The following is a 23216-nucleotide window of genomic DNA, read 5'->3' as shown; positions in this document are numbered from 1 at the left end:
AAAGCTGGCAGCTGAGAGACACGGGGGGCCCTGGGAAATCCCAGCGTCGGCCCCTGGGGCGGCAGCAATCAGACACAGCGTGGGCGGGGGGTCTCAGCCGTTTATTTACCCTAGTGAAGGTTACAGCGAGACAGGCCATCCTTCCCCCTCCCCCCCCAGATCCAGACACCAGCGCCCCCACTAAGCTTCAGACTTTACTGCCCCCCGCAGCCCTGCTGGGCCACCGCAACCCCTCCCTGGCTCACCCGATCTCCCCCACCCCCAGGACGGCGAGGCTGCGCCTGCGGGAACTGCGGCTACGCCGGAGGGGCGGCTGCTCCTTCCCGAGGCCCCACTGCAACCTGACCAGGGGCTCCTTCCCCGGCTTCTGTGCTCAGAGGAGCTGCTGCAGGGAGGAGGGGGATGCTGGCAGAGCCAGAGGCAGAACTGCTGGGCGGTGGGGTGGGGTGGGGAAGGGAAGAGGAGAGGGGCTGGCTCGGGGAGGAAGATGGTACATGCACCTGCACAGGGCAGGGATAAAGCTTCCCTGAGGGGGCTGAGCAGGAGAGGTCGTCACTCAGCAGAGCAGGGATGCAGCAAGGGGGCCAATTGCACCGTAACACGGCACATGCCTTCTGCTTCCACCTCCAGCCAAGCACCCTGAACTCCAGAGGGCCGGAGTCCACCCCACCCCACCCCAGGTACAGGGATCGCTGCTACCTACGATTCCCCAATACAGGGCCCCAGGTCATGCTGGGGGGTGCCTGGGCTGGATCTGCATGTGTGAGACGCTCCATGCCTCGTGTCCTTATAACATCAGCACCAAGACTGTGTCCCCTACCCACCCCAGGAATATACAGAAGGCCAGCTCCCAGCAGGCTATGAGGCTCCAGCCACAGGGAGGGGTTATTTTTTCAGGATCTGAGCTTTGGCACGGTTGATCTTCTCCCCCACGGAAGAGTCGGTGGCCGCCGTGCACTTGGACAGGACGAGGTTCATCTCATTCTCATTCTTGTGCTCGATGGCAGCATCGGCAGCTTGGTCCAGCTCTCTGCCAGTAAATGATAGGAGAGTCAGTGTCATGCAGGGGCAGTCAGAGAGGCCGGTTCTGTCTTTCCCTGGTTCCCTCTGCTGTGGGACCACCCCATCCCACCCACCGACACCACCCTGCCTTAGCTGGTGATCTCACAGCTGGTTCAGGGATGCTTGGCAGCCCCCCCCTTAGGGCACATGCTGCCACAGGGATGTGCACAGCCCCACCCCCAAGGAGATGCATGCTGCTGTGGGTATGCACCCTCCAACAGGGACACAGACAGCCACATGCAGCCCAACCAGGAGTCTGAGCACTCAGGGAGAGGAAGCTCATTCCTTGCAGGCAGGCGCATGCCGCAGCTGCCTGTGTGCAGACAGCATCAGGATGGTTCCTTGTAATGCACAGGACAGCGTGGGGGGGGAAGATGAGCAGATGTGCACCGCTGCCCATTAGTACGGAGAAGCAGAATGATTCAGCCACAGAGTTAATAGCTCCTTGAGTCTCCGTTAGCTCCGGGGCTAGGGCCCTGCAATAATCATGGCAGCCCAGGATCTGATACACACTGACCACACTCAGACCTCGGTGCCCCAAGTGCAAGAGAGGTCAGCCCGGCCTCCTCCTCAAGGGGTGTTTTTTTTTTCCTGCTCATAAAACCCTGGCACCCTGGCTTAACTGCCCACCTGCTCCCCATCTCACTGTGACTCCTCCCACCCTGGGGTGCGACCCCCACCCTCTCTCTGAACCACAGGACGAGGTGTTAGTCACAGCACAGAGCCAGACGCCAGTGCATCGAAAGGAGCTCCTTCCCTGCAGAGACCAACGCCCCCTTCCCTGAGCAGAGTCATGGCATTTGACAGAACAGGAAGGGACAGGGGCCAAACAGGAAACGCCCATGCATCCCAGGAGATATGTGCAACGTACCCTACACTCAGAACCCAGCCAACCCCTCCCACCCCCCACCCTCACGCTCAGACACACCACCCATGCAGGCTCTCCTGGGGAGCTGGAGCACTCAGTGCTCTGCCTTAGCCAGGGGCTGCTCCCCGTTAACTCTCCAGCAGACGTACCCCACCAGGATGTGGGCCTTGACCCTCTGCTCTGGGGTCACACGGGCAGCGTACTTCTTGGCCTCATGGCGGTTGTGATGTTTCATGCAGATTTCGACAAAGGGCTGGTATGGAGAACAAGGGAGAGCGGAATCAGTGAAGGCGGCAGGCTCGGCTCATGGGGCCGCACTTCTGGCTTGCTGCCCCCAACCTTGTTTATCTCAAACCTCACCTCACCCCACCTGCTGCATCTACTTCTGCCACTGGCTTTGGGGGTGTTCTTTAGTGCCCCAGTGCCTGTGCCCCATGCTCCCAGCCCCTGGACTGGTGAAATTCTACTGGGAGCTGGAGGACAGGTGAGCTTCCAGGGTCGACCCAAGCCCCCCCTCAGGGATCTGCCAGTGCTGCATCTGAGCTGGCCAGCAGGGGCTGCATCCCTAGGCCTGCGTTCCCTGCCCGCCTGAGCTCAGCACTCAGCTCCCCCTTCCCGGCTGGGGGAGACCAAAGGCCTGGCTCTCTGTCTGTGGGACCCATTCTAAAGGCAGACAGCTGGGAGTGAGCCGGGGCAGGACACTCCCAACCAGGGGGGTCCCTTACGGTGAAGAGAATCTCTTACCAGGTACCCAATGGGCGACTTCTTACTCTTGGAAAACTTCTCCATCTCCTCCCAGTCCTCCCGCTCGGCCAGGGCGCCGATCTTCAGCCACCAGAACCTGGGGAGCAGACACCTCGTGGCTCTTACTGGGGCAATCAGATCAACTAGTTTAACCCCACCCACCCACCCGCCTCCGAGGACTGCTGGGTCCAATTCCCAAGGGGTTGGCAGTACATCGATCACCAGCCCGGCCCCATATCCCCCCAGAGCAAAACCCCATCCTGCCTTGCCAGCAACGCTGCCGTTCAGGAGTGAGGGGAGAAAGGCCCCAACAACAGAGGGCGACAATGGGCCAGGCAGTCCATCATCCCATCTACGCAGCTCCACGCCCTACACAAATGGATGCCTCTCCTGCTGACCAATAGGGTTTCATTGTTCCCCTGTACCCGCCCCCTGTCTGTAGCCGCCTGTCATCTTCCTCTTCGGTTGTAAGTGCCAGTGAACTGTCTTTTTGTGCTGAGTTTGTGCAGCGCCTAGCACAATGGGGTCCTGGCCTATGACTAGGCCCCTGGGCACTGTGGCAGTACAGATAAATGATGATAGGTCCAGTTGCCCAACAAACCCTCCCCCCCACCACCTGGTATTTACCCCCCAGGGCTGGCCAGGGCACCAAGGGCTGCAGGGGCCAGCGGACGGAGACGTGCTGCTCCCCAAGCCGGGTGAGAGAGCAGCAGTGGAAGCTCATCACAGGTACGTGGTCTCCCACGGCTGCTGTCCACACCGCACGGAGGGGGATAACCACAGGCCATCAGTCTCCAGGGCCGACAACCCAGCACCCTGCCCCAGCCCCGATTCCTGCCCCAGCCTCTGACCAGGGGCTTCCCGGATGAGCCGCGTGTACTTGGACCGGCTCATCTGGTGCCAAAAGGCCTCCTGGGAGCAGCGCCCCCCCCACTGACCTCTTGTCGGGGATTCGGAACTCGCGGTACAGCTGCTCCGCCCGCTTGTGGTTGCCGTCCAAGATGAGGCCGTAGACGGTGTCGTGCAGGGAGTAATCTACGTAGGGCTTGTCCAGGTCGTCCTGCAGGCGGCGCTGCATCCGCAGCAGTTTGATCTGATCCTCTGTGGCCTGGGAAGCAGACACCAGGGCTGGGCTCCTCAGAGGGGCTGGGCCTCTCCCCTGGGGTGTCCCTCTCCAGGAGCAAGGCTACCCCGCTCCTGGCGTTTACCACCCCAGGGCATCCCCAGAGACATGAAGGGCTCCCAAGGGGATTTACACAGCCCAGCACCAAGGGGAGTTCCTCCCCCTGCCCTATTCCAGGGCCCCCTCAGCAGAGCACGCTGCCTCCTCAGCCCCTGCTGCCCGGGGCCCCACCTGGCAGTGCCAAGCACTGCTCCCAGCCGAGCCCCAAGCCCGTAACTACGGCCAGAGGGCCCTCTGCAGCACGCCCCCATCCATGCTCACCTTGGCAGCAAACTCGTTCTTGGCCTTGTAGTACTCGTCCACTGCATTCTGCAGTGCTGCTACGCGCCCCTCGATCCTCTGGAAGGGACACAGCAACCGCCAGGCTAGTCACAGCCTCCCTGCCATCCCCAGTGGGGGCGGCCACGTGAGCCAGCCCGCATTTCTGGGCAGAGGTGCCTGTGGGTCAGGACTTGTGACAAACGGACGAGAGAAGGTCCCAACTCTGCAGTACTCGCCCACCTCCCATGAGACAGGAACGGGGCTGGCAGCTGGCTCCCCAGGCACGGTTCCACCTAGCAATGGGGTGGGAGCTGTAGCCTGGGCTCTGGGACCTGGGATCTTCCTGCTATTCATTCAATGGTCAAAAAGCTCCTTATTGTCCAGTATCCCCAGGGCAGCTAATTCTCCTTCCAGCCCCCCCAGCGGAGCCAGACAAGTTTGGGAACTCCTGGGAGCCCAGACAAGGGAAACTCGCCCCCAGTGGCCCCAGCCTCCTGGCAAACGCCACCAGCTAGGAGACTGAACAGACCTGGGGTGTGGGCAGGCGGTTACACCCACCCCTCGTGCATCATTTGAGACTTCACTGTGCTCAAAGCATCAGGCACAGATCGCTGCAGAGGCACCGACCAGCCTGACAGCACCCCAGTCCTGAGGGATTCGCCCACCCAGCCCAGTTCCCTCCCCAAGTCCCCCCGTCTTTGTGCAGCCTGCACCATGGGAAGAGGGGGGCCAGGCTGCTCCCATGCACCCCTCCTCAGCAAACTAGGGCCTTCCCAGGGATTGGGAGAGGAGGGACATGCTCCCTGCGCAGGGAGCCCATAGGCTGAGCGCTCGGGCTCTGTGCCAGGCAGGGCACACCCTTGCCCAGTAGGCAATTCAGCTGTGCCTGCCCCGAATGGCTGCGGCCTGTCCAGGCTCAGGGGAAGAAGAACTCCACATCGCATATCAGGAGCCACTCAACTCTCGTCCCGGCACCCCAAGGCTGGGGTTGAGGAGAAAGCACTTTCCAATCTTCCCGCTGATCCTTTTGTTTCCTCACATGAGCAGCCTTCTCCCCCCTCCCCCTAGACCCACACCACAGGGAGGCCAGCACCGCCTTAGTGTCGGGTCCCAGGTCCCCCCTGCACCGCAGGGAGGCCAGCGCCACAGAGGCACGTCCCATCTCAGCACATCTTTATCCCTCTGCACCTGTTCGTCCACCCCTCCTCAGAGGCTGGCAAGCCTGTCTCAGATGGGTGAATCCTCCAGCAACCACCAGCAGAGTCTGGCAGCCCCCTCCTCCACTCCGCAAGGCCCCACCAGCTCCGGGAAGTCCTACCTTCTCACTAGAATAGCTGGAGTGGACGTGGAAGTTCCCAAGCTCCTGGTGATCGTCGTCCTGGTTGTACAGGTCCTTGAGTGTCTCCAGCTCCTGGTGCTTGCAGAACTGGGACATGATACACAAGGTTACTGCCAACACCCCCTCACCCCATGAGAGTCAATGGGCTTGTTATAGAGACACGGTCACGGGAGGCCCTGCTCACTCAGCCCCCCCGCCCCAGCACAGCACAGGTCCTCTCTCACACCACCAGTGGAGGGCGACAGCAGGCAGCACAGCCCTGTAAGTGCCCTGGCAGCTTAACATGCCCACGAACCCCACCCGCTTATGGCCTCTCACCTGGCGGTAGAGACTCAGAGCCACTGGCTGCTTCTGCAGCGTCATGAAGAAAGTGCCACGATTCAGTTCATTCTTCAGGTGCAACACGACGGTGTAAACTGGGGCAGAGACAGCGCGTTAGAGGGGCAACGGGTGCAGAGAGACACCTCTGCCCCCCACGGTCAGGGCAGCTGAGCAACACACAGCAACGAAGGGAGGTCCAGCCAGCCAGCCCTCAGCGGGGCCCAGAATGTGGGGTGCAAAAGCTGAGGGGGGGGAGAGGGGAAGGGTTTGCTGAGCTCGGAGAGGTGGGGTGAGCAGGAGGGGAGAAGCTTCCCCACTGCCCGGGGGCTGGGAGGCATCATCACTTGTAGCTCATAAAGCTCAGCCTAGCCCTGAGCTGGTCTGGGTGGGGGGAGTGCCAGCAGGGGTTCCTCAGGGCAGGTCATGGGGGGCACTGGCCCATTCAGCCCTTGGCCACTTGGTTTGGGGTGCAAATGGGCCCAAGACCCAATCTCATTCCCCAGAGGCCGCTGCAGCCAGCCCAGAATGGCTCAAATGCCAGAGACCTGGGCCTGTTGGGAGCCAGGGCCTGGAGCGGAAAGGCTCCAGCGTGTCCTGGCCGCCGGAGCCCCAGGGAGCCCATCCTCGCACAGCTGTACCTAGGTCTGTGTCTCCGCTCTCGATGGCTTTGTTCAGGGCCAGCTGGCTCTTTTTCATTTTCAGCAGCAGCGGGACCTGCTCCCCGGACCTGGGTTCGTACTCCAGCAACTGCCCCCAAGAGAGAAGCCCCTTCAGTGCACAGGCCCCTGGGGTCAGCATGAAGCCAGGCCCCAGGCCCCACGTGCTGGTAGGGGTGCTGGGCCAGCAGGCTCCATTTCTTCAGCAGGGCCGCTCCCTGGGCAAGCGGGCACTGCCGGGAGAGGTGCCACGTGCTGCCCTAGCACCGCGAGCAGAGTTAAACAGGGGCACACTGGGCCAGGTGGTATCACCAGCCACCCTGCCAAATGCCACGTGCTTGGGAGGCCTGGCAGCCCCCCCCCAGCCCCCCCCACCCACCTTAATGGCCAGCTCCGTCCGGCCACAGTCGTATGCCCGGGCAGCGATCTCCGAGTACGAAATGCCAGGGGTGTCGCCCAGCTTCTGATTGACAGCGTGTGCAACCTCCTCATCAGACTTGTCCTTCTGCTGCACCTGGAGGGGCGGGAGGGGAGGTCTGGGCCCAGCTCTTGGCACCCAGAGGGAGCACTCCAAGAACTGCCCCCCACTGGCTTCCCCACCTACCTTGTAGCAGGCCCAGTGGGCCAGAATCCTGCTGACGCCCTGGAACTCCGACAGGCGCAGGTACTCGCAGATTTTGATGGCGAGGGGGTACAGCCTCCGCAGAACTAACCTGAGACACGGGCAAAGGGAACGTCAAATGCCCCCAGACGAGAGCGCCAGCAGCTCGGCAAGCACAGCCGTAAATCCAGCCAGCTCCCCAGAGCCCTTGGAGCTCCCCAGAAAGGCCCTTCCCTGCCACGCCACACCCGCCTCTGCTAGGCACCGCCCTAAGCATTGGCCAGGGCAGCACATAAAGGGCCATGATGGGGTGACACTAGTTCCCACTTCCCCACAGGGGACAGGGAGAAATATTTAGGGCAATGCCCCAGTAAGAGGGCCCAGCTGTAACCCTCGGGGTGAAAGATCCCTCAGCAGCTGGCCTGGCGAGGCAGATAAGAGAGTGATCGCTGCCGGGGAGAAGGGAAGCAAGCCCAGGGGAGTGAACGGGACGGGGGTAAACGCAGTGAGGGAGCCCAGGGAAGTGGGGGTCAAATGCCAACAGTAACCTGGGGGAGCTTGCAGATTTTAATTTTATTTATTTTTAAGCAGCTGTCAGCGATGCGCAGGGCCGCACAGACCCCTTCCCCTGCTGGAGAGCAGGTGGGGTCGTCCAGCCGGCCCTGCAGAGAGCAGCCTGGGACATCTCCCATCCATTCAGCCCGTGGCGCCCAGCAGGGAGTCAGTGAGACACAGGCTTCCACCTGCATGTGCCCAGCCCAAAGTCATGCCGGCAGGGTGCTCAGCCATCTCCACTCAGTGACTGTTCGATGGCCTCTGTGGAACAAGGCCGGTTCTTCCCAGTGGCAAGTGACCGTAGCAGGATGCCATGACACCTGGGTCCCTTGTTCCCAGTTCCAGCAGGCACAGGGCCGGAATGAGCCAGGGCGACTGAAGCTAGTTACAGCCCTCGGAGGGGGCTGCCTGCCGCACACCACACTGGCAGAGGCTGGTGCGTGTTGTGGAGGTTTGTCGAGAGACCCCTGGCTGCTGGACGCTGCAGACAGCAACGCTCCCCGCACTTCTACGAGATTGTGCAGAGAGGAGGGAGACCAACGGGACAAGCTGCCAAACAGAGATGACAGCATGGGCAGCCAACGCAGAGCCCAGGACATCAGTGCCTAGGGAGGGGGGACGACGGTCCCTTAAAGGGAGCTCTGCGAAGGCAGGTCACAGCTGCACAGTGACCGTCATGGGGCGGGTGGGCCAGGCAGCAGCAGCCCTGGCCCAGCAGAGTTTGTACAGGGTCTAACAGCAGAGCAAAGCTGGATACGGCTGTGCCCCAAATGCCACCGGCACCTGGATGGACGGACAGACGGGGACAGGGAGGGGGCTGAGTAACCAGGCAGGGCCAGTCCGAGCCGAACGTCAGAGCAGGGGCTTCTGATGCAGTCACATAAGTGACTGTGGCCCTGGCCCTGGCCAGAGGGAACATTTGGGATGCAGTGGTCCCATGTGCAGCCAGGAGGGGGCAGTTACCTGTCCAGCAGGACTTCAATGGTGAGCTGTTTGTATCTACAGCACCTGTTAAGGAGCAGCAGGGTGAGGGAACGGCGAGGGGCTGAGCTGTGTGGGCGAGCTCTGGCTCCCACCACGCGAAACCACCCCCTGGCCTGAGCCGTCACGGCACCTCTCCCCTCGGCTTGCATGTGCAAAGCTCACAGTGCAAAGGCCAGAAGGGGTCCCCAGATCCCCTAGTCTGACCTCCTGCACAGCACAGGCCGTGGAACGAACCCCAGGAGTCCTGATTCCCAGGACCAAACTCATCTGTGGCATAACTGCTGATTTCCGTGGAGTTATACTGGGGTGGGGCCTTTGGGCCCTTGTCCCTGCACTAGTTACAGACACCACTCCCGCCCCCAGCAGATCCAGCCAGATCCACGGCCGCGCCACCCCTCAGCCAGTGTAGGATACTGGGCGAAGGTCAGGGGGATGCCGATCTGATAGTCCCGGATGGCATTCAGCACGCGCAGGTCCCGGCACGTCCGCACAAAGCTCTCCGGGGAGAACTTGTCGAGGAAGCACTTTCCGAACGAGGCGGCCTGTGGACGGAGACATGCCGGTGCTCAGGGAACGGGCAGTGAGATGCCCCCAACCCAGGTCCTCCCACCTCCTGCCTCCCCCACTTACTCGGAGCAGAGACTTCTGGGTTTCCGGCTCATGCTCGTAGCCAGCCGCCTCGATGCATTGCCGCGCTGCCTCTGAGAGCAGATTCTGGTCCTTGATCTCCCGCAGGTACTCGTCCGCCTTCTGGCTCTCTTTCTGGGTGGGGACGAGAGAACCCTTCGCGTCAGGCCAGGGACATCCTGAGCTGAAGGAGCCGTCTCTGCGACAGCAACCTTCGCCTGGCCGGGAGAGGAGCCACGACCAGCATGGGCTTGCAGAGGGGCCAGCGCGGCTGGAGCCCTACCAGGCTCCTGTCCCTTGCACCGCCTCTGCCTCCAGAGCCGGTTGTTTGCAGAACGACCACTGAAGAGGGGACATGTGCTCCGCCCAGGGCTCAAAGCGCCCTGTTGCTAAGGTGCGAATGCAGGGGCCTCCTGTTCCCTCCCGGCCCCAGCAACACGCAGCAAACCCAGGCCATGCTCCAGGGGTCAGGCACTGGGTGCAGGGCAGAGGCAGCACGGGTTCTCTGGGATCTCTCAGGGATGAGGCGGCAGGCACAGGGATTCCCCGCTGGGGACGCTGCCTGGTTGGGAAGAGCTGGGCGTGGGTACCTGAGCCTGGGCAGAACTCAAGAGCCATGGTGCTTCCAACCCACCCGGCACGGTGGGGTCAGGCTGGGAATCCACCTCCCCGTGCAGCTCAACGAGTCATTTTCAGAGTTTAGTTTAAAAATAAAAGGGGGTGGGGGCTGGGTTTTCAGCACCCCCAAGAGCCACATTTAACCAAGTAGAGTCTGTTCCAGCATGCTCTCCAGCCTCCCTCAATCTGGGGCCTCACACTGTGGGACCTGCACCGAGCAGCAGGGTCTGGCCAACACCAGGCCATCTCAGTCCCACCTACTGCAGAGCCAGGGCTGGGCCCCTCTGCCCCACACTGGTTAAGTAGTGGTTCAAGCACATCACCGGGCATTGCTGGGGGGTGGAGAGCGAGATTTGTGCCAACAGACTCGTCTAAAATCCCATCCTCAGGGGACAAAGCTGGCTCCCCCAGGCTCTGAATTCCACAGAAGCCTTCCATCGAGAACACCCACCCCCACCCTGAACGTGAACTGCCCCAGTGTCTGGATGGACTGGAGCCAAGACTGCAGAGCAAGCCTGGCCCCAGCTGATTAACACCAGCACCTTGGAGCAGGACAGGAGCGAGGCTGGAGCAAGGAGCATGAGACATGCTGCTCTGTCTCTGCGCAGCCCCTTCACGGATGTCAGCTGTAGGCCCTTTGGCTTAATGGCTAAGAAAAGGCCTATTATTAAGTGAGCCAAACCCCCAGCGAGCTTCCCGCATTGTTTGCGATAAGAGGTGTAACCTTTTCTGAGAGTGGAAAGTTTAGATGCTCAGTATATATCCTGTTTATCACAACCATCAATGCACTGACCCCATTAGCATGGGACATCCAGATAGTGCAACATGCCTGGAAATTTGCAACATGTGACAGACAAAGGGAACATGTGCAACTGCCCTGTGTGCACGAAAGGCAGCTATGGCTTGTCACCAGCCTATCGGTAAAAGAACGCAATGCTGAGTTACTGGGCGAACCAGGCAGGCCTGGGATCTCACAGCCATCTGCGCAAGTTTGGTTCCGTAAGGACTGGGTATTGTATTTCCATTCTTAGTATGCGCTATTCTTAAGTAACAAAGGCAACTTTATTAATAAAGGCAATCAAGCTTGACTGCTCCTGTCTTGCTATTTTATTGTTGCCGGCTAAGAACAAACCACTAATGATCTATAGAGATTTATCGGTATCTGAGAGATCCCTAAGAGAAGGGACCACCCTGTCTGGAGCCAGACTCCTCTCTGGCTTGGCCATTGGTCCCTGCAAGTTACTGGGCTACGGAGGGGCTGGGATAGCTCTGGATGCAGTTTCTGTGGGACCCACTGGCTGCTGTGACCCTCCCTGGCCCCTCTGTTGGGTCACTGGCTGTTGCTTTGCTCCTGCTGATTTCAAAGGGGAAGGCAGAGACGGGGCTGGGAGATGGCAGGATGCCATCACAGAAGCGTCTCTTACCTCATACTCTCTCTGTGCTTCCAGCAGGAGAGCCCCAGGCGCCATGGAAGCGATTTTAAAGATCTCCTCACTGGCCTCTGAAACAAGGATGAAACATCCTCATACACTGCCCCAAACTGGGGTGAGCCACCCGCCACTGGGTGAGCCACCCCCACATGCACCTTCCACAGGCCTTCCCACACACACAGCAGATCTAAGGAGGAATGTGGGTATCAACAGCCCCATTTCACAGATGGGGAAACTGAGGCATGGACCAGGGAAGTGACTTGCCCAAGGCCACCCAGCAAGTCCAGGGCTGGGCGGAGGAGGGGCACCAGGCCTGGAATAGCCGGGGGAGAGTTGGGATTCAGGGGCACCAGACCTGGAATAGCAGGGGGGAGAGGCTGGGACTCAGGGCATGGGTGGGGAAGGGCAGGGGCACCAGGCCTGGAATAGCGGGAGTGGGCGGGCAGGGCTAGGGGCACCAGACCTGGAACAGCAAGGGGGAGAGGTTGGGACTCAGGGGCGTGGGCACCAGGCCTGGGATAGCGGGGATGGGTGGGCTGGGACTCAGGGGCGTGGGCACCAGGCCTGGGATAGTGGGGATGGGTGGGCTGGGACTCAGGGGCGTGGGCAGGGCTGCGTAGAAGCCCAGGACCAGAGTAGCCAGGAACAAGGGTTGCTGCACGTACTGTGCGGGGGGAGAAAGGCGTTTTTGGACATTCTACCCCAGGTTATCAGCTCCCTCGCCTCCAGAGCCCGCACTGGCTGCCGGCTAAGGACAAGGAGGGCATGCAATCCAGCATCCAGCAGAGCCCGTGTCGTTCAGGCTGCCTCCCTCCCTGGATCTGAATCGGGTTTGGAAATTCGGAGATCAACAGAAAACGAATCCCCACCCTCGCAGGCTCACCGGGGATTTCGTGCAGGAACTCGTGCGTGGTACGAGAGAAGATCCGCACCCCATCCAGCTCCGGCACCAGGTAGGAATCCTCGTCCAGAACAAACCTACGCTCTCCACTAAGGATCCACAGCTCCGCAGCATGCCTCCAGGAGCCCGCTGAGCCAGTCCTGCCCCCACAGCCCTGTCACAAGGCTGGGGCGGCATCCCTGCTCGGGAGAGGGGCAAAGGGAGGCCCAGGGCAGAGACCGAGTCCCTGCGGAGTGGTAATCGCTAGTGCGAACACGCTGGGACAGGAGATCAAGCGATCTCCACCTATTAGGGAGCAGACTTTCATGGGGGCCCCCCCCAATTACCCCCATTGGCTACGGCAGGGTTCTTATACCTTCCTCTAGGGCAGCGGGGGGGGTGGGGCGCATCAGGCCTTGGGGCTGAGCCCGTCTGGCAGCTCCTACTTTCCAACAAGCCCCGATCAGTGGCAGAGGCAGGCACAAACCAAGGTCTCCTGGCTCACAATCCCACGCTCTGACCGCCCGGCTGCTTCTCCCCAGGGGTCCCGTGACTCACGTCTCTGACTCGGAACAAGCACCGCAGTTCAGGGATGACTAAGAGCCTGACCCAAGGCCGATCAAAGGGCCAGACTCACTCCCAAGGCCGTATTATGCTGAACGAGGAGAGGGAGAGAGAGTCAGGCTAGAACCATGGGCAGCCATAGCAGAGATTCAGCCTTGGAGGAGTGTGAGCCGCTGCCCTGGGACTAGCTGCACGGCGGAAGGGAGGAACCCACAATGCCAGCCAGAGAGAGGGCGGCAGGCCAGACAGGAGTTAGCAGCGAGGGCCAGTGACAGAGGGGCCAATGGGATTTGGCGCATCTGTGCAAAGACATCACACAGGGGAGCAGCAGCCCATCCCTAGCGGGGCAGTTCTGTCCTTGGCAGAGACGGCGAGGCCTGGAGCGTTCAGAAAGGGGAGGGAGTAGTGGGGAGTGGAGTGGCTGATGCCCGAGCAAAGATGGCGAGTAAGGCGCCTTTGCCGTCACACCCAGCTGGGCGGAACAGGGACCAAGGGGATGTGATGCCACCTAGGAGCTCTGAGGAGTTCAACCCTGCACCGGGGGTGGGGGCTGTGCCGGGCTGGGCAAGAGGGTAGATCCAGGGGTAGGAGGAATGTAAGTAACGTGATGATCAGGACAAGGATCCTGATGGCCGGCGCTGCGGCAGAGGGAAATGGCAAAGCATCAAAAACGTAACAGAGGCAACCATCCCACAGCAGCCCCTGGGGAAATAGGCTGAGGCCCCAAAGTGCTTCTCAATCATCAGATCCCAGCCCCCCAAACACCTCCTGCCTCGACACCCCAGGATCTGCCCTGCCGCCCCGCTCCAAAGGATACTGAATGCACTCCTTGGAGTTCCCAGCCACCAGGAGCCGGCGATCCCACGCCACCACCACTGCCCGCTGCTTGCTCCGTGGGCGCGTGCACCTGTCGCAACGAGAGGTCTATTCCCTTAGGACGCACTGGAGCGCGGCTGTGCCCAGCACCACAGCCCTTCTCAGCCAAACTCCTTGCCTGCCGCAGCCCGCTCCTGCCGCTCCGCAGACGATCCAAACCCGCCCCGCCAGCCAGCCAGCCTCTGCACAGTCACTCTCAGCCCATGGCAGCATCAGCACTGTCCTGGAGCCACACAGCCACTGGCGAGGTAACTGCTCTGGGCCAGCACCCCAGAGGAGGAAGGGGGCACAGAAGATGCCCCATTCCGGAAGGAAACAAGAGCCCCACTTACCAAACCATCTGTCGGGGCGGAGCTCGGAAATCGCAGCTGAACTCACCCAGCTTCTCCTGCAGGGAAGAGAGCCGGTTTCCAGGGAGGCGTGGCTGGGGGATAAGAGGGGAGCAGGCTCTGCTCCACACGGCACAAGCCCAGCTCAGACGGGGACATCAGGGTCTTCCACACTGAGCTGGTCACTAGCTACCGCAGTGCGGTCTGTGCCCCCACGGAGACCAGGGTAAGGCTCTCCTCCATCTGCCCTGGCCAAGAGCCCAAAGCCTGCTGGGCCCAAGTCCGAAGCTGGGCAGTCCCCAGCCAGCACTGCACGACTGAGGCTGTCTCAGACCCAGCCGCTTGCAGCACAGGCTCTGGGGGATCAGGAGAGCAGGCTGCAGCCGCAGTCTCCCCCAGCCGGCAGGCGACGGACAGGCAGGACCCGAGGGGCAGCACTCACCTTCAGGGAGGACGTCCCCATCCAGATAGAGCCCGTGTCGGTGAACAGGGCCAGGTGGCAGTAGTTGAAGGACACTGCCATCTGCACATAAGCGCCAGCGTGGGGGCTGATTCCAGGCGGAGTCTACAAAGCAGGGAGAACAAGACAGAGGTGATGAAGGCACAGACGGACAGAGCGGCAGCTCAGCGGGGCGCAGGCTGGGGGGACTGGCCCCGAACACATCGCTAGTGCTTGTGAAAGGGCAGAGCCCCGGAGAGCGTGAGCAGCGCAGGGCCACCCCTAGGGACCCAAGGGGGGAGCAAGCTCAGGGCTGGAGCTGCACCAGCTGTGCGGGGAGGTAGAGACCTTCCGTCTCCAGGGCTCTGGATCGGGCCCCTCCCACCAGCGATTGCTTCCCTGTCGCTCACTCACCACCACGGAGCAGGACGTGTTGTCCAGGAGGTACAGGTCCTGGCCAACGGCTAACAAGATGATGGTCACTCTGTCCTGGGACAGCACGGCCCAGCAGGAGGGGAGCTTCTGCAGACCTGCCGGAGGGCAGACACAGGTGGTCAGGCCCCTTGCCGAGCCCCGAAGGAAAGGGCAGGGGTGGGGGCAGCGTACCTGGTACTTCCGGCATCCTGCGCAGCTTGAGGTTGTCGATGTTGGTGGTGAGGGAGAAGCGGTGTGCTCCAGTGAGGATGGCCACGCCTGTGCCGTACTCCGTGTGGAAAACCTTCGCCTCCCGCACGTGGTTCTGCAGGACCTCCTGAGCCACGAGACAGAGACAGAGGCATGGCCCAGGGACCACCACGGAGGCAGGAGAGCTCAGCGCTAGGGAGAACATGGGATCGCCAGCAGCGGACCAGAGAATGAGACCCTGAACTACTGACATGGCCAGGTCAGGGACTGGGGCAGCCCCTTCTCACTCTACCGCATGGCTCCAAGTCACAGCCACGGCCAGCACTGCCGCTAGCTAGGTCTCACTCCGACCAGCCTGTTAGGGGTGGGTGAGCCGGTGGTACAAGGCCTCAGGCCTCTTTGCCGCGGTTGTCAGCTAAACCCCCGGTACTGCAGGTCCCGGTGCAAGAGGCAGGGAGAGCCCAGCACACAGGTGAGATCCCAGCACCAGCAGGAACCCTGGTGTCCTGGCCCTGGCAGAGATGCCATTTGCACAATCGCATTTCCAGCTCGTACCATGAGCCCAGCTCCACCCTGTCTCCTCAGGAGAGGCTCAGCGGGAGCTCTGCCCAAGGGACACCCGCCGTCCCAGCCAACCTGAAATCACACACATCTTGCTCTTCTGTTCAAAGGGATGTTCTGAGATGAGCGGGGCCCTAACCTGCTGACAGCTCCTCCAGGGTCCCTCAGGCCAGTTAGCAAGTGACAGCCAGCCCAGCTTCCTGCCTGCCCCCTCCCAGGGCCCAGGCAGTGACTCATGTGTGGATCCAGGTGAAGGGTGGATTTGGGAGCTTCCCCGTCCCCAGCGCAGGGTCAAAGGCGTATAATGTGCCAGTTTGTTGGCAAGTGGAACACAGTACCCTCCCCTCTGCCCCCACCAACACCTTTCGGGAGCTAAAGCACTGTACACACAGCAACTGCATCGGCCTCACACCAGCCCGTGGGAGGCAGGCCAGGCCCGGCCCATCACGCCTCATCTCCAAACAGGAGAATGAAGTCCCAATTTGTTCCAGGTCATACAGCAATTAATGGCAGATAAAGAAACAGAACCCAGGAGTCCTGGCTCATAGCTCCATGCTCTAACCACAAGATTACAATCTCTTCCACAGATGGGAATAGAACCCAGGAGTCCTGGGCTCCCCGAACCCCGCCTTCCAGCCCCAACTCCCTTCTAGGTCAGGGAACAGAACCCAGGAGTCCTGATTCTCACTTTCTTGATCCAAATACCAGTCCAGCCTCCCTCTGCTAACAAAGCCACCCAGCCCGCGCCATCCGTACTCACGTTGCCCATGCTGAAGTGTCGCTTGAATTCACAGAAGAGGTTGTAGATGAGGACAGTGCCATCCTCCTGGATGCAGAGCAGGTCCTCGCTGGCAGTCCAACCCAGCTGCACCACTTGGCCACTCTTCCACTGCGGGGAAGGACAGAACCACGCCCCACACATCCGTCACGCTGCCAGGAGGGGTCACTTTCATACAGTGACAGGAAACCCCTTTAACTACGTTGTGGAATTCACACCAGGCCAGCACAGCAGAGCTGGAGCCACAAGCCACCTCTGTGGGCCTCCAGCCACTGCTGCTCCAACCCCAGCCATCATACCCTCCTCCTTGGCACCTGGCTGTCCCTGGCCTTTCATGACTCCACCCTGCCCTGGTTCTCCTCCTCTCCCTCCAGCTGATCCCCATCTCCAGGGGGTCCCACAAGCCCCCTCCTTTTCTCCCCATATTTCCCCCAGGCAGCTTCAAGTGCCGTCCTTCTGCTGCCGACTTGCTGATCTGTCCCTCCCTTCCCAGCCTCTTAGTCGGTCTCCTGCAGGACGTCAACGTCCCACGGCCATCACCTCCCCACTTCACCGCTTCCATCACTGCTGGTACCACTACCCCCTCGCAGCTCACACCCAGACCCTGGACACTATTTTTGGCTCCCCCAGGCTGCAGTATTCATTTCTTGTTACAGAAGCCATTCGAGGACCGAGCTGAGATTGGGGCCCCACTGTGCACACAGTCAGAGACAGCCCCTGCCCCGGAGCATTAAAATCAACACAGACCAGACAGATGGGGAAGCGAGGCACAGAGATGCTAAATGACTAGCCCAAGGCCTCACAGGAAGGCAGTGGAAGAGACAAGATCTCATAAGTCGTAGTCCACCCCAGCTACAAGCTCCTGGGGCCAGGGTCCGAGCCTGCCTGTAGGTCTGTTCAGTATGGAGTACATTGTGGGCTTCAGTGGAAATAAATAATAGCTGAAATTTGGATAATCCACCCTCCTGCTTCAGGACGTCTCCTGACTGCTGCCAGGGCTGGCAGGCTGTGTCTAGCCCCTCCTCCCATGGGCCACTGTAAGACTGGCATCTGAAGCACCAGGCCTTGCCCACTGCTGGAGGCAGGACACCACAACACACGTCATTGCTTCCGTTCAGCCTAGGAAGCCCTGTGCTCCAGACTTCCCGCCCCAGACGCAGGCCAATCAGTCCCAGCTCTTGAAGACACCTCGGAGGGACACACAGGAAGGAAATAAAAGTGAACATGGTGGAGCTAAAAGGATATCGCTTGCATCCAGGTGCTACCAGTAGGACAGGCCCACAGGGAGTTGGCACTAGCTGGCCACACCGAGCGAGGCGCTCACCAGAACACTGGCCAGGGGAACGCCCGAGGCTGAGTAGATCTCCAGAAGCGGGCGGGAGCCGGGTGACTTCTCTTTCCTGAGGTTATTCTTCAGCAAAGCTGCAAGAGAATCTGCTGTGAAACAACAACAGGGAACCCAAACCCAAACCCCCCTGCTCTCAGGAGACTGTGAAAAGGCCCTGTGCTCCCCAGGACTGCAGCGGGACAAGGCTCAGCCTCTTCCCTTGCATCACGGGTGAGCAGCTTATCATTTCACACACCTAATTTACATAATCCTTCCTGGCCCCTCAGTTCCGCTCAGACAGTGTCTCTAGACTGGTCAGTTTTCCTTCCTAGTTCTCCCCATTAGACCCTGTGCTGTGGAGTTTGGCTGCAGAGGAAGATGTAAGAAGTCTAGCTGAGCTGCACTCTGCACAAAGGCTGGCATAGAATAACCTCTTCCCTACCAAGACTCTAGCAGAGGGTCACTTTAAAGCAGGGTGAAGGGGGGGGGGGAGAATCAATTATTTTCTTTAAAAAAATTAAAAATCAATTTTTTTTTACTGAAATTAAATGCAGGTTATTTTTAAAAATTAAACCTATTTAATCTTACATTTGAAACTGACAACCTACACTAAGGTCTAAACTTACTACACTCTATAAAAATAAATACAACTTAATATTGTTTTTTGTATGTTTGCTGCTGAGGTTTTTAAGAAAGTCAAAGCACGGAACTGGCATAGTCACTGGCTAAGCACTGGGAACCAGTGTTTGCTGAAGTGCTAAACTGGCTTTTGACAACAGGGGCAGAGAATGCTTTCTTCAATTCAGTTTATTCAACTAGTCCAGTTCAGTGACTAGTTCATTCAAAGTGAAGAAACCAAATGCGTGTTGAAAAACCAGGAAAGCTTGTTTTCCTCTTCCAATCTATGAAGATAACAAGGTATGAGAGGATGAAATCTACTAGTTCTAAAATCCTGAAGGAGTTGGTAACCAGAAACAATCAGTTCAATTCACTAAGATAAAATTTACTTCCTTTGTTTAAGAAGAACATAACATAAGAATGGCCATATTGGGTGAGACCAAAGGTCCATCTAGCCCAGTATCCTGTCTTCCAACAGTTACCAGTGCAGGTGTTCCAGAGGGAATGAACAGAACAGATAATCATCAAGTGATTCATCCCGTCACCCATTCCCAGCTTCTGGCAGACAGACGCTATGAACACCATCCCTATTATTGTTTAATAAATCTCATTTAAATGCAAAACATGCTTTGATGAACTTTGATACCTTAAATGGGCTGGATACATAAAAAAGTATTTTTTACATAATTAAATAAAAATTAAATGCTGGTTTTGTGCATTTTAATTGAATTTGAATTTCCATCCAAATCAAACTTGAGCCAAATCACAATAAAAAATTAACCCTCTAGTAAATAAGAAATGCGCCATTCACCATTTTCCAACATCACAAAAAATGTTAAAATTAAGAATATGAATAAATGTAATTGCTTATTTAAATGCATATAGATACAGTGTCGCCTCTTGGTTAGCAAAAAGAAGCATGAAGTTTAGGGTAAAAGCTAAACTTAGTTGGAAATCTACATGTTTAAATGGTTACCAACCAATGAGAATCAACCTTTATTTAGGAAAATAACTTGAAAGTACAAATGCAAAATAGGATTCAAATGGATGATTTAAAAGAAGGTTTCCTGATGGCTCATTTTAAACCATGATTACAATCAGTGATTTAAATCCCTCTGATTGAAATCCAAGCAATCCTGCTTTAAAGCTCTAGTCCTGGAGCTATTTGCCCTGGGGAGAGGGACACACATGGTCAGGGAGGCAAACTGGCACTTCAGGATCTAAATGGACCTGCTGCAAGCTGGGCCCCCAACCTGGCCTGGAGCAGAGCTAGCAGCTTCTGGAAAATGAGAATATCCAAAAGTGTCACAACCCACACCACAACCCTCTCTCCATTAGGAGAGGTTGCTTGTCCTGGCCGTACCAATGGGGCCCCCATAAGGTGCAGCAGCCACCAGGCAATCCCGCAGATCCTCCTTCAGGTTCCATGCCATGCTGTACAATTCAAACTTCCTGCAGCAAAGCAAACAAATGAGAGGAGATGTTAGGGACCCGAGAGTGATCACTCACTCTTCCTTCCCCGTCAGCTCCAGAGCCATTCCTCTGGCAAGACCCAACCCTGCTATAAACTCCATGCCAGCAGCCCCCGGCACTCGCAGGGTCCCCCTCTGACCTCTAGGGCACAGGATGACAGGCCAGGAGGGTAACTAACAATGGAGACCGACAGGGGCTCCACAGAGCAGCACCCTGCCTTCAGCCCAGCTCAGCGGGTTCACGCAACACTCAGGATTCAAACCATTAACTGGAATGTTTTCGGTATCCGTTATTTACCAGCTGCTCTGCCAGGGATTGTATTTCCCAATCTGAGCCAGGCCTCTCTGACCTCTTTCCTATCACCCCAGCAAAGAGCAAACAGCTTCCAGGGCTTGGGTGAGGAGACAGAGGGGATCTCAGGGAGGGGATCTACAAGGTGCCCCACTGGTCTGATGATGCAAGTCTGTTCAGTAGCTGGGAACTCTTCCCTTGCTCCTTCTAGGAGTAAACTGCAATTTCAGTGCCAGGAGACCTTCTCCCTCCTTTTCTATCTCAGCTGACAACTGTGGTTACTGCCATAATTAGAGTACCTTATTGATCAGCTGCAGACAAATAATCCAAGGAAAATCCAACACCTGATGTAAAAGGGTTAAGACCCAGTGTTATGATTAAATTCCAGTCTGGGTAACTTCATTCGGCCTCCCGAAATTCCCTCTGCAGTTTCAACAGGCTATGGCAGGAGTTCTCAAACTGGGGGTTGGGACCGCTCAGGGGGTCACGAGGTTATTACATGGGGGGTCATGAACTATCAACTTCCACCCCAAACCCTGCTTCGCCTCCAGCATTTGTAATGGTGTTAAACATATAAAAAAGTGTTTTTAATTTATAATGGCGGGGGGGCGGTCACACTCAGAGGTTTGCGATGTGAAAGGGTTCACCAGTAAAAAAAACGTTTGAGAGCCATTGGGCTATGGGGTTGTGTTCACTTCTGGCTCTGAGCTACTCCGGAGCGTTACTCAGGGCTGTTAATCAGCTGCCACGTTCCCTCTCAGAGGTGGCTGCATTTCACTGGTGGTGAAATAAGTCCTGTGTACATATGGTTATAAAACCCTCTGACTGCAACAGAGTAGGGTTACCGGCTTTGTTTAAAATCTATGGATTTATTATAGTTCGCAGAGATTCCCAAGAGACCACCAGATAGATCATTACTCTGACCCCACAAGGGTCTCCCTGAAGCTAAAAGCGGGAAAAAAAGCTTTGCAAAGCTAATACAATTCCCGAGGTATCCTGGCTGATTGCGGGGTGGGGGGTGTACAGGGACATGCCGCTCCTTTATGCGGCATGTATTAACGCTGCACCAGTACGAAGGCTGGACACATTTCCTGACCCTGCTGCCACAGAAGGTGGGAAAACCTGGAACCCAGTGGTGGGTGTCACTGTAGATGGAGAGAGCGGTACACAAGCACACGCAGAACCACTGCCGCGCAGCCTCGCTCCTAGGGGCGTAGGCATTGCCAGACTGGACCTGTGGGCCAACCACTTCAGTATCTCCACCGGTGACGGGTGCCGCTGGCTACTGGTTGCAGAAAAGGGCCAGCACCAGCAAAAGCACCTTCAGGGCTCCCAGCTCAGCAATGCAGGGTGTTAGGGGGAAATTACGGACCATGCGGGGAAGGGGGAAGTGCAGGGTAGGGTGTGGCTGGGAAGGTCTCACAAAGGGGAATTTGGGGTGGAGGGGATAAAAATCCATACAGCACTGGTCCTGTCCCCCTGCCTGGGAGCAGAGGGGGTTGGCGGGCTTGTGTTAAAGGGATGGAGAGTTTTAGGAGAGGAAGCTGGGCTGGGCGAGGGTGTGGGGCAGCTTTTGGGGTTTGAGAGGGAAGAGGCACATTGTAGGGAAGGAAGGAAGCTGGGCAAGGGGGCACTTCAGAGGACAGCTGGGGTGGGCAAGGGCATGGCTCAAGCGGTGTTTGCAGAGAGGCATGGGGCACCCAGAAGGGGAGGGAGCAGGAGAAGGAAGGTGGGGGAGCTAGGGGGCCCCCTAAGATAGAGAGGGGCTCTGGGGGTGGAAGCAGAAGCCTGGGGCAATGGGGGGGCTCTGGGGACAGGAAGGGGAGACCGGGGAGGGGGAGCAGGCAGTGAGAAAAGCCGAGGGCGGTGGGAGGCCGGTGATGTGGCGCTCCGAGGGCAGGCCTGGGGTGATGGGGGGCGGGCAGTAGAAGCCGGGGGCAATGGGAAGCCTGTGGGGGGCGGGTGATGTGAAGCTCAGACAGCAATGGGGGGCCTGGGGCAACGGGGGGCTAGGGAGGCCTAGGGCACGGGGGGTTCGGGGGCTGGAGGAGGGGGCCTGGGGCAGTGGGGGAGACCCGGAGGGTGGGGGTGGGCAATGGGGGGCAGAAAAGGGGAGGCCTGGGGCCCAGGGTGGGCAGTGGGGAGCTCGGGGGGTCGGAGGAATGGAGGGGCGGGCAGCGGGGGGCAGGAAGGAAGGGGCCTGGGGCAATAGGGGAATCGGGGGCAGTGGGGGGCGGGCGATGGGGCCCGGAGGAGGGGGTCTGGGGCAGTGGGGGAGACGGGGGCGGGCGGGGGGGCTCGGAGGAGGAGGGGGCGAGGGGGTCCCAGAGAAGGGGGGCCGAGGGGGGCCCGGGGGGGCCCGGGGAAGGGGGGGCCCGGAGGGGGTATCGGGGGGGCACTGACCGGTAAAACGCCTCCTCCCCCAGCGGGTCCCAGTTCGCCGTGTAACAGGCCATGGCCCCGGCCGGCCCGACGGTCCCGATCCCCGCGCGGCTGGGCCCGGCTGCTCCGCGCTTCCGCCCTCAGCGCCCCGCGCCTGAAGCCGCCGCCGCCATCTTGGCTGAGGGCAGCGCGCGCAGCCCCGCCCCCGCCGGCAACCGGCCCCCCCAAGGAGGGGAAGGCGCTGGGGGGCGGGGCCCCAACCCAGGCAGCGAGAGCAGGGGGAGGGGCCAGAGGGGCGGGGCTAGGGGCAGGGGAGGGAGGCGATTGGGGGCAGGGGCCAGGGGAGAGGATTGGGGTCGGGGCAGGGGAGGGAGGGGATTGGGAGCAGGGCAGGGGCCGGAGGAGGGAGGGGATTGGGGGCAGGGGCCAGGGGAGGGAGGGGATTGGGGTCAGGGCAGGGGCCAGGGGAGGGGATTGGGGGCAGGGGCCAGGGGAGGGAGGGGATTGGGGGCAGGGGCCAAGGGAGAGAGGGGATTGGGGTTCAGACAGGGGAGGGAGGGGATTGGGGCGGGGCAGGGGCCAGGGGAGGGAGGGGATTGGGATTGGGGCTGGGGCAGGGTCCAGGGGAGGGAGGAGATTGGGGTTAGGGCTGGGGCAGGGTCCAGGGGAGGGAGGAGATTGGGGTCGGGCCAGGGGAGGGAGAGGATTGGAGTCAGGGCAGGGGTCAGGGGAGGGGATTGGGATCGGGCCAGGGGAGGGAGGAGATTGGGGTCGGGCCAGGGGAGGGAGGAGATTGGGGTTGGGGCAGGGGCCAGGGGAGAGGAT

General features: G+C 59.3%; 1 protein-coding gene across 2 annotated transcripts; it reads right to left on the bottom strand.

Annotated features, from left to right (window-relative positions):
* Positions 1 to 82: 82 nt before the first annotated feature.
* Positions 83 to 22585, bottom strand: VPS16 (VPS16 core subunit of CORVET and HOPS complexes). Of its 2 annotated transcripts, XM_048846493.2 has the most exons (24): positions 22413 to 22585; positions 19609 to 19697; positions 17625 to 17722; positions 16283 to 16411; positions 14944 to 15088; positions 14752 to 14867; positions 14341 to 14463; positions 13902 to 13957; positions 13511 to 13600; positions 12133 to 12227; positions 11244 to 11320; positions 9205 to 9336; positions 8989 to 9116; positions 8554 to 8589; positions 7039 to 7147; positions 6814 to 6948; positions 6417 to 6525; positions 5776 to 5873; positions 5437 to 5544; positions 4119 to 4196; positions 3613 to 3782; positions 2675 to 2771; positions 2080 to 2183; positions 83 to 1030 (listed from the first exon to the last, which is right to left on the bottom strand). In XM_048846493.2, exons 1-24 carry the CDS (start codon positions 22463 to 22465, stop codon positions 886 to 888), a joined length of 2520 nt encoding a protein of 839 aa, XP_048702450.1. In that variant the 5' UTR covers positions 22466 to 22585; the 3' UTR covers positions 83 to 885. The 2 variants fall into 2 exon arrangements, with proteins under 2 accessions (XP_048702450.1, XP_074984295.1); XM_075128194.1 differs by lacking the exon at positions 16283 to 16411.
* Positions 22586 to 23216: the final 631 nt, after the last annotated feature.

The sequence above is a fragment of the Caretta caretta genome, chromosome 4 (genome assembly GCF_965140235.1).
Source record: "Caretta caretta isolate rCarCar2 chromosome 4, rCarCar1.hap1, whole genome shotgun sequence".
Classification (NCBI taxonomy): Eukaryota; Metazoa; Chordata; order Testudines; family Cheloniidae; genus Caretta; species Caretta caretta.
This window is presented reverse-complemented; position numbering and strand designations above follow the sequence as displayed.

Bases quoted from the DNA above. Each gene is read 5' to 3' on its own strand.
- VPS16 (XM_048846493.2), bottom strand. From the start codon at position 22,465: ATGGCCTGTTACACGGCGAACTGGGACCCGCTGGGGGAGGAGGCGTTT. The intron at 5,874-6,416 runs GTACAGCTGTGC...TCTCTGCCCCAG, and splicing joins GAGCGGAGACACAGACCTAG to TTTACACCGTCGTGTTGCAC. The intron at 2,184-2,674 runs GTAAGAGATTCT...TCTCCATACCAG, and splicing joins AGTCGCCCATTGGGTACCTG to CCCTTTGTCGAAATCTGCAT.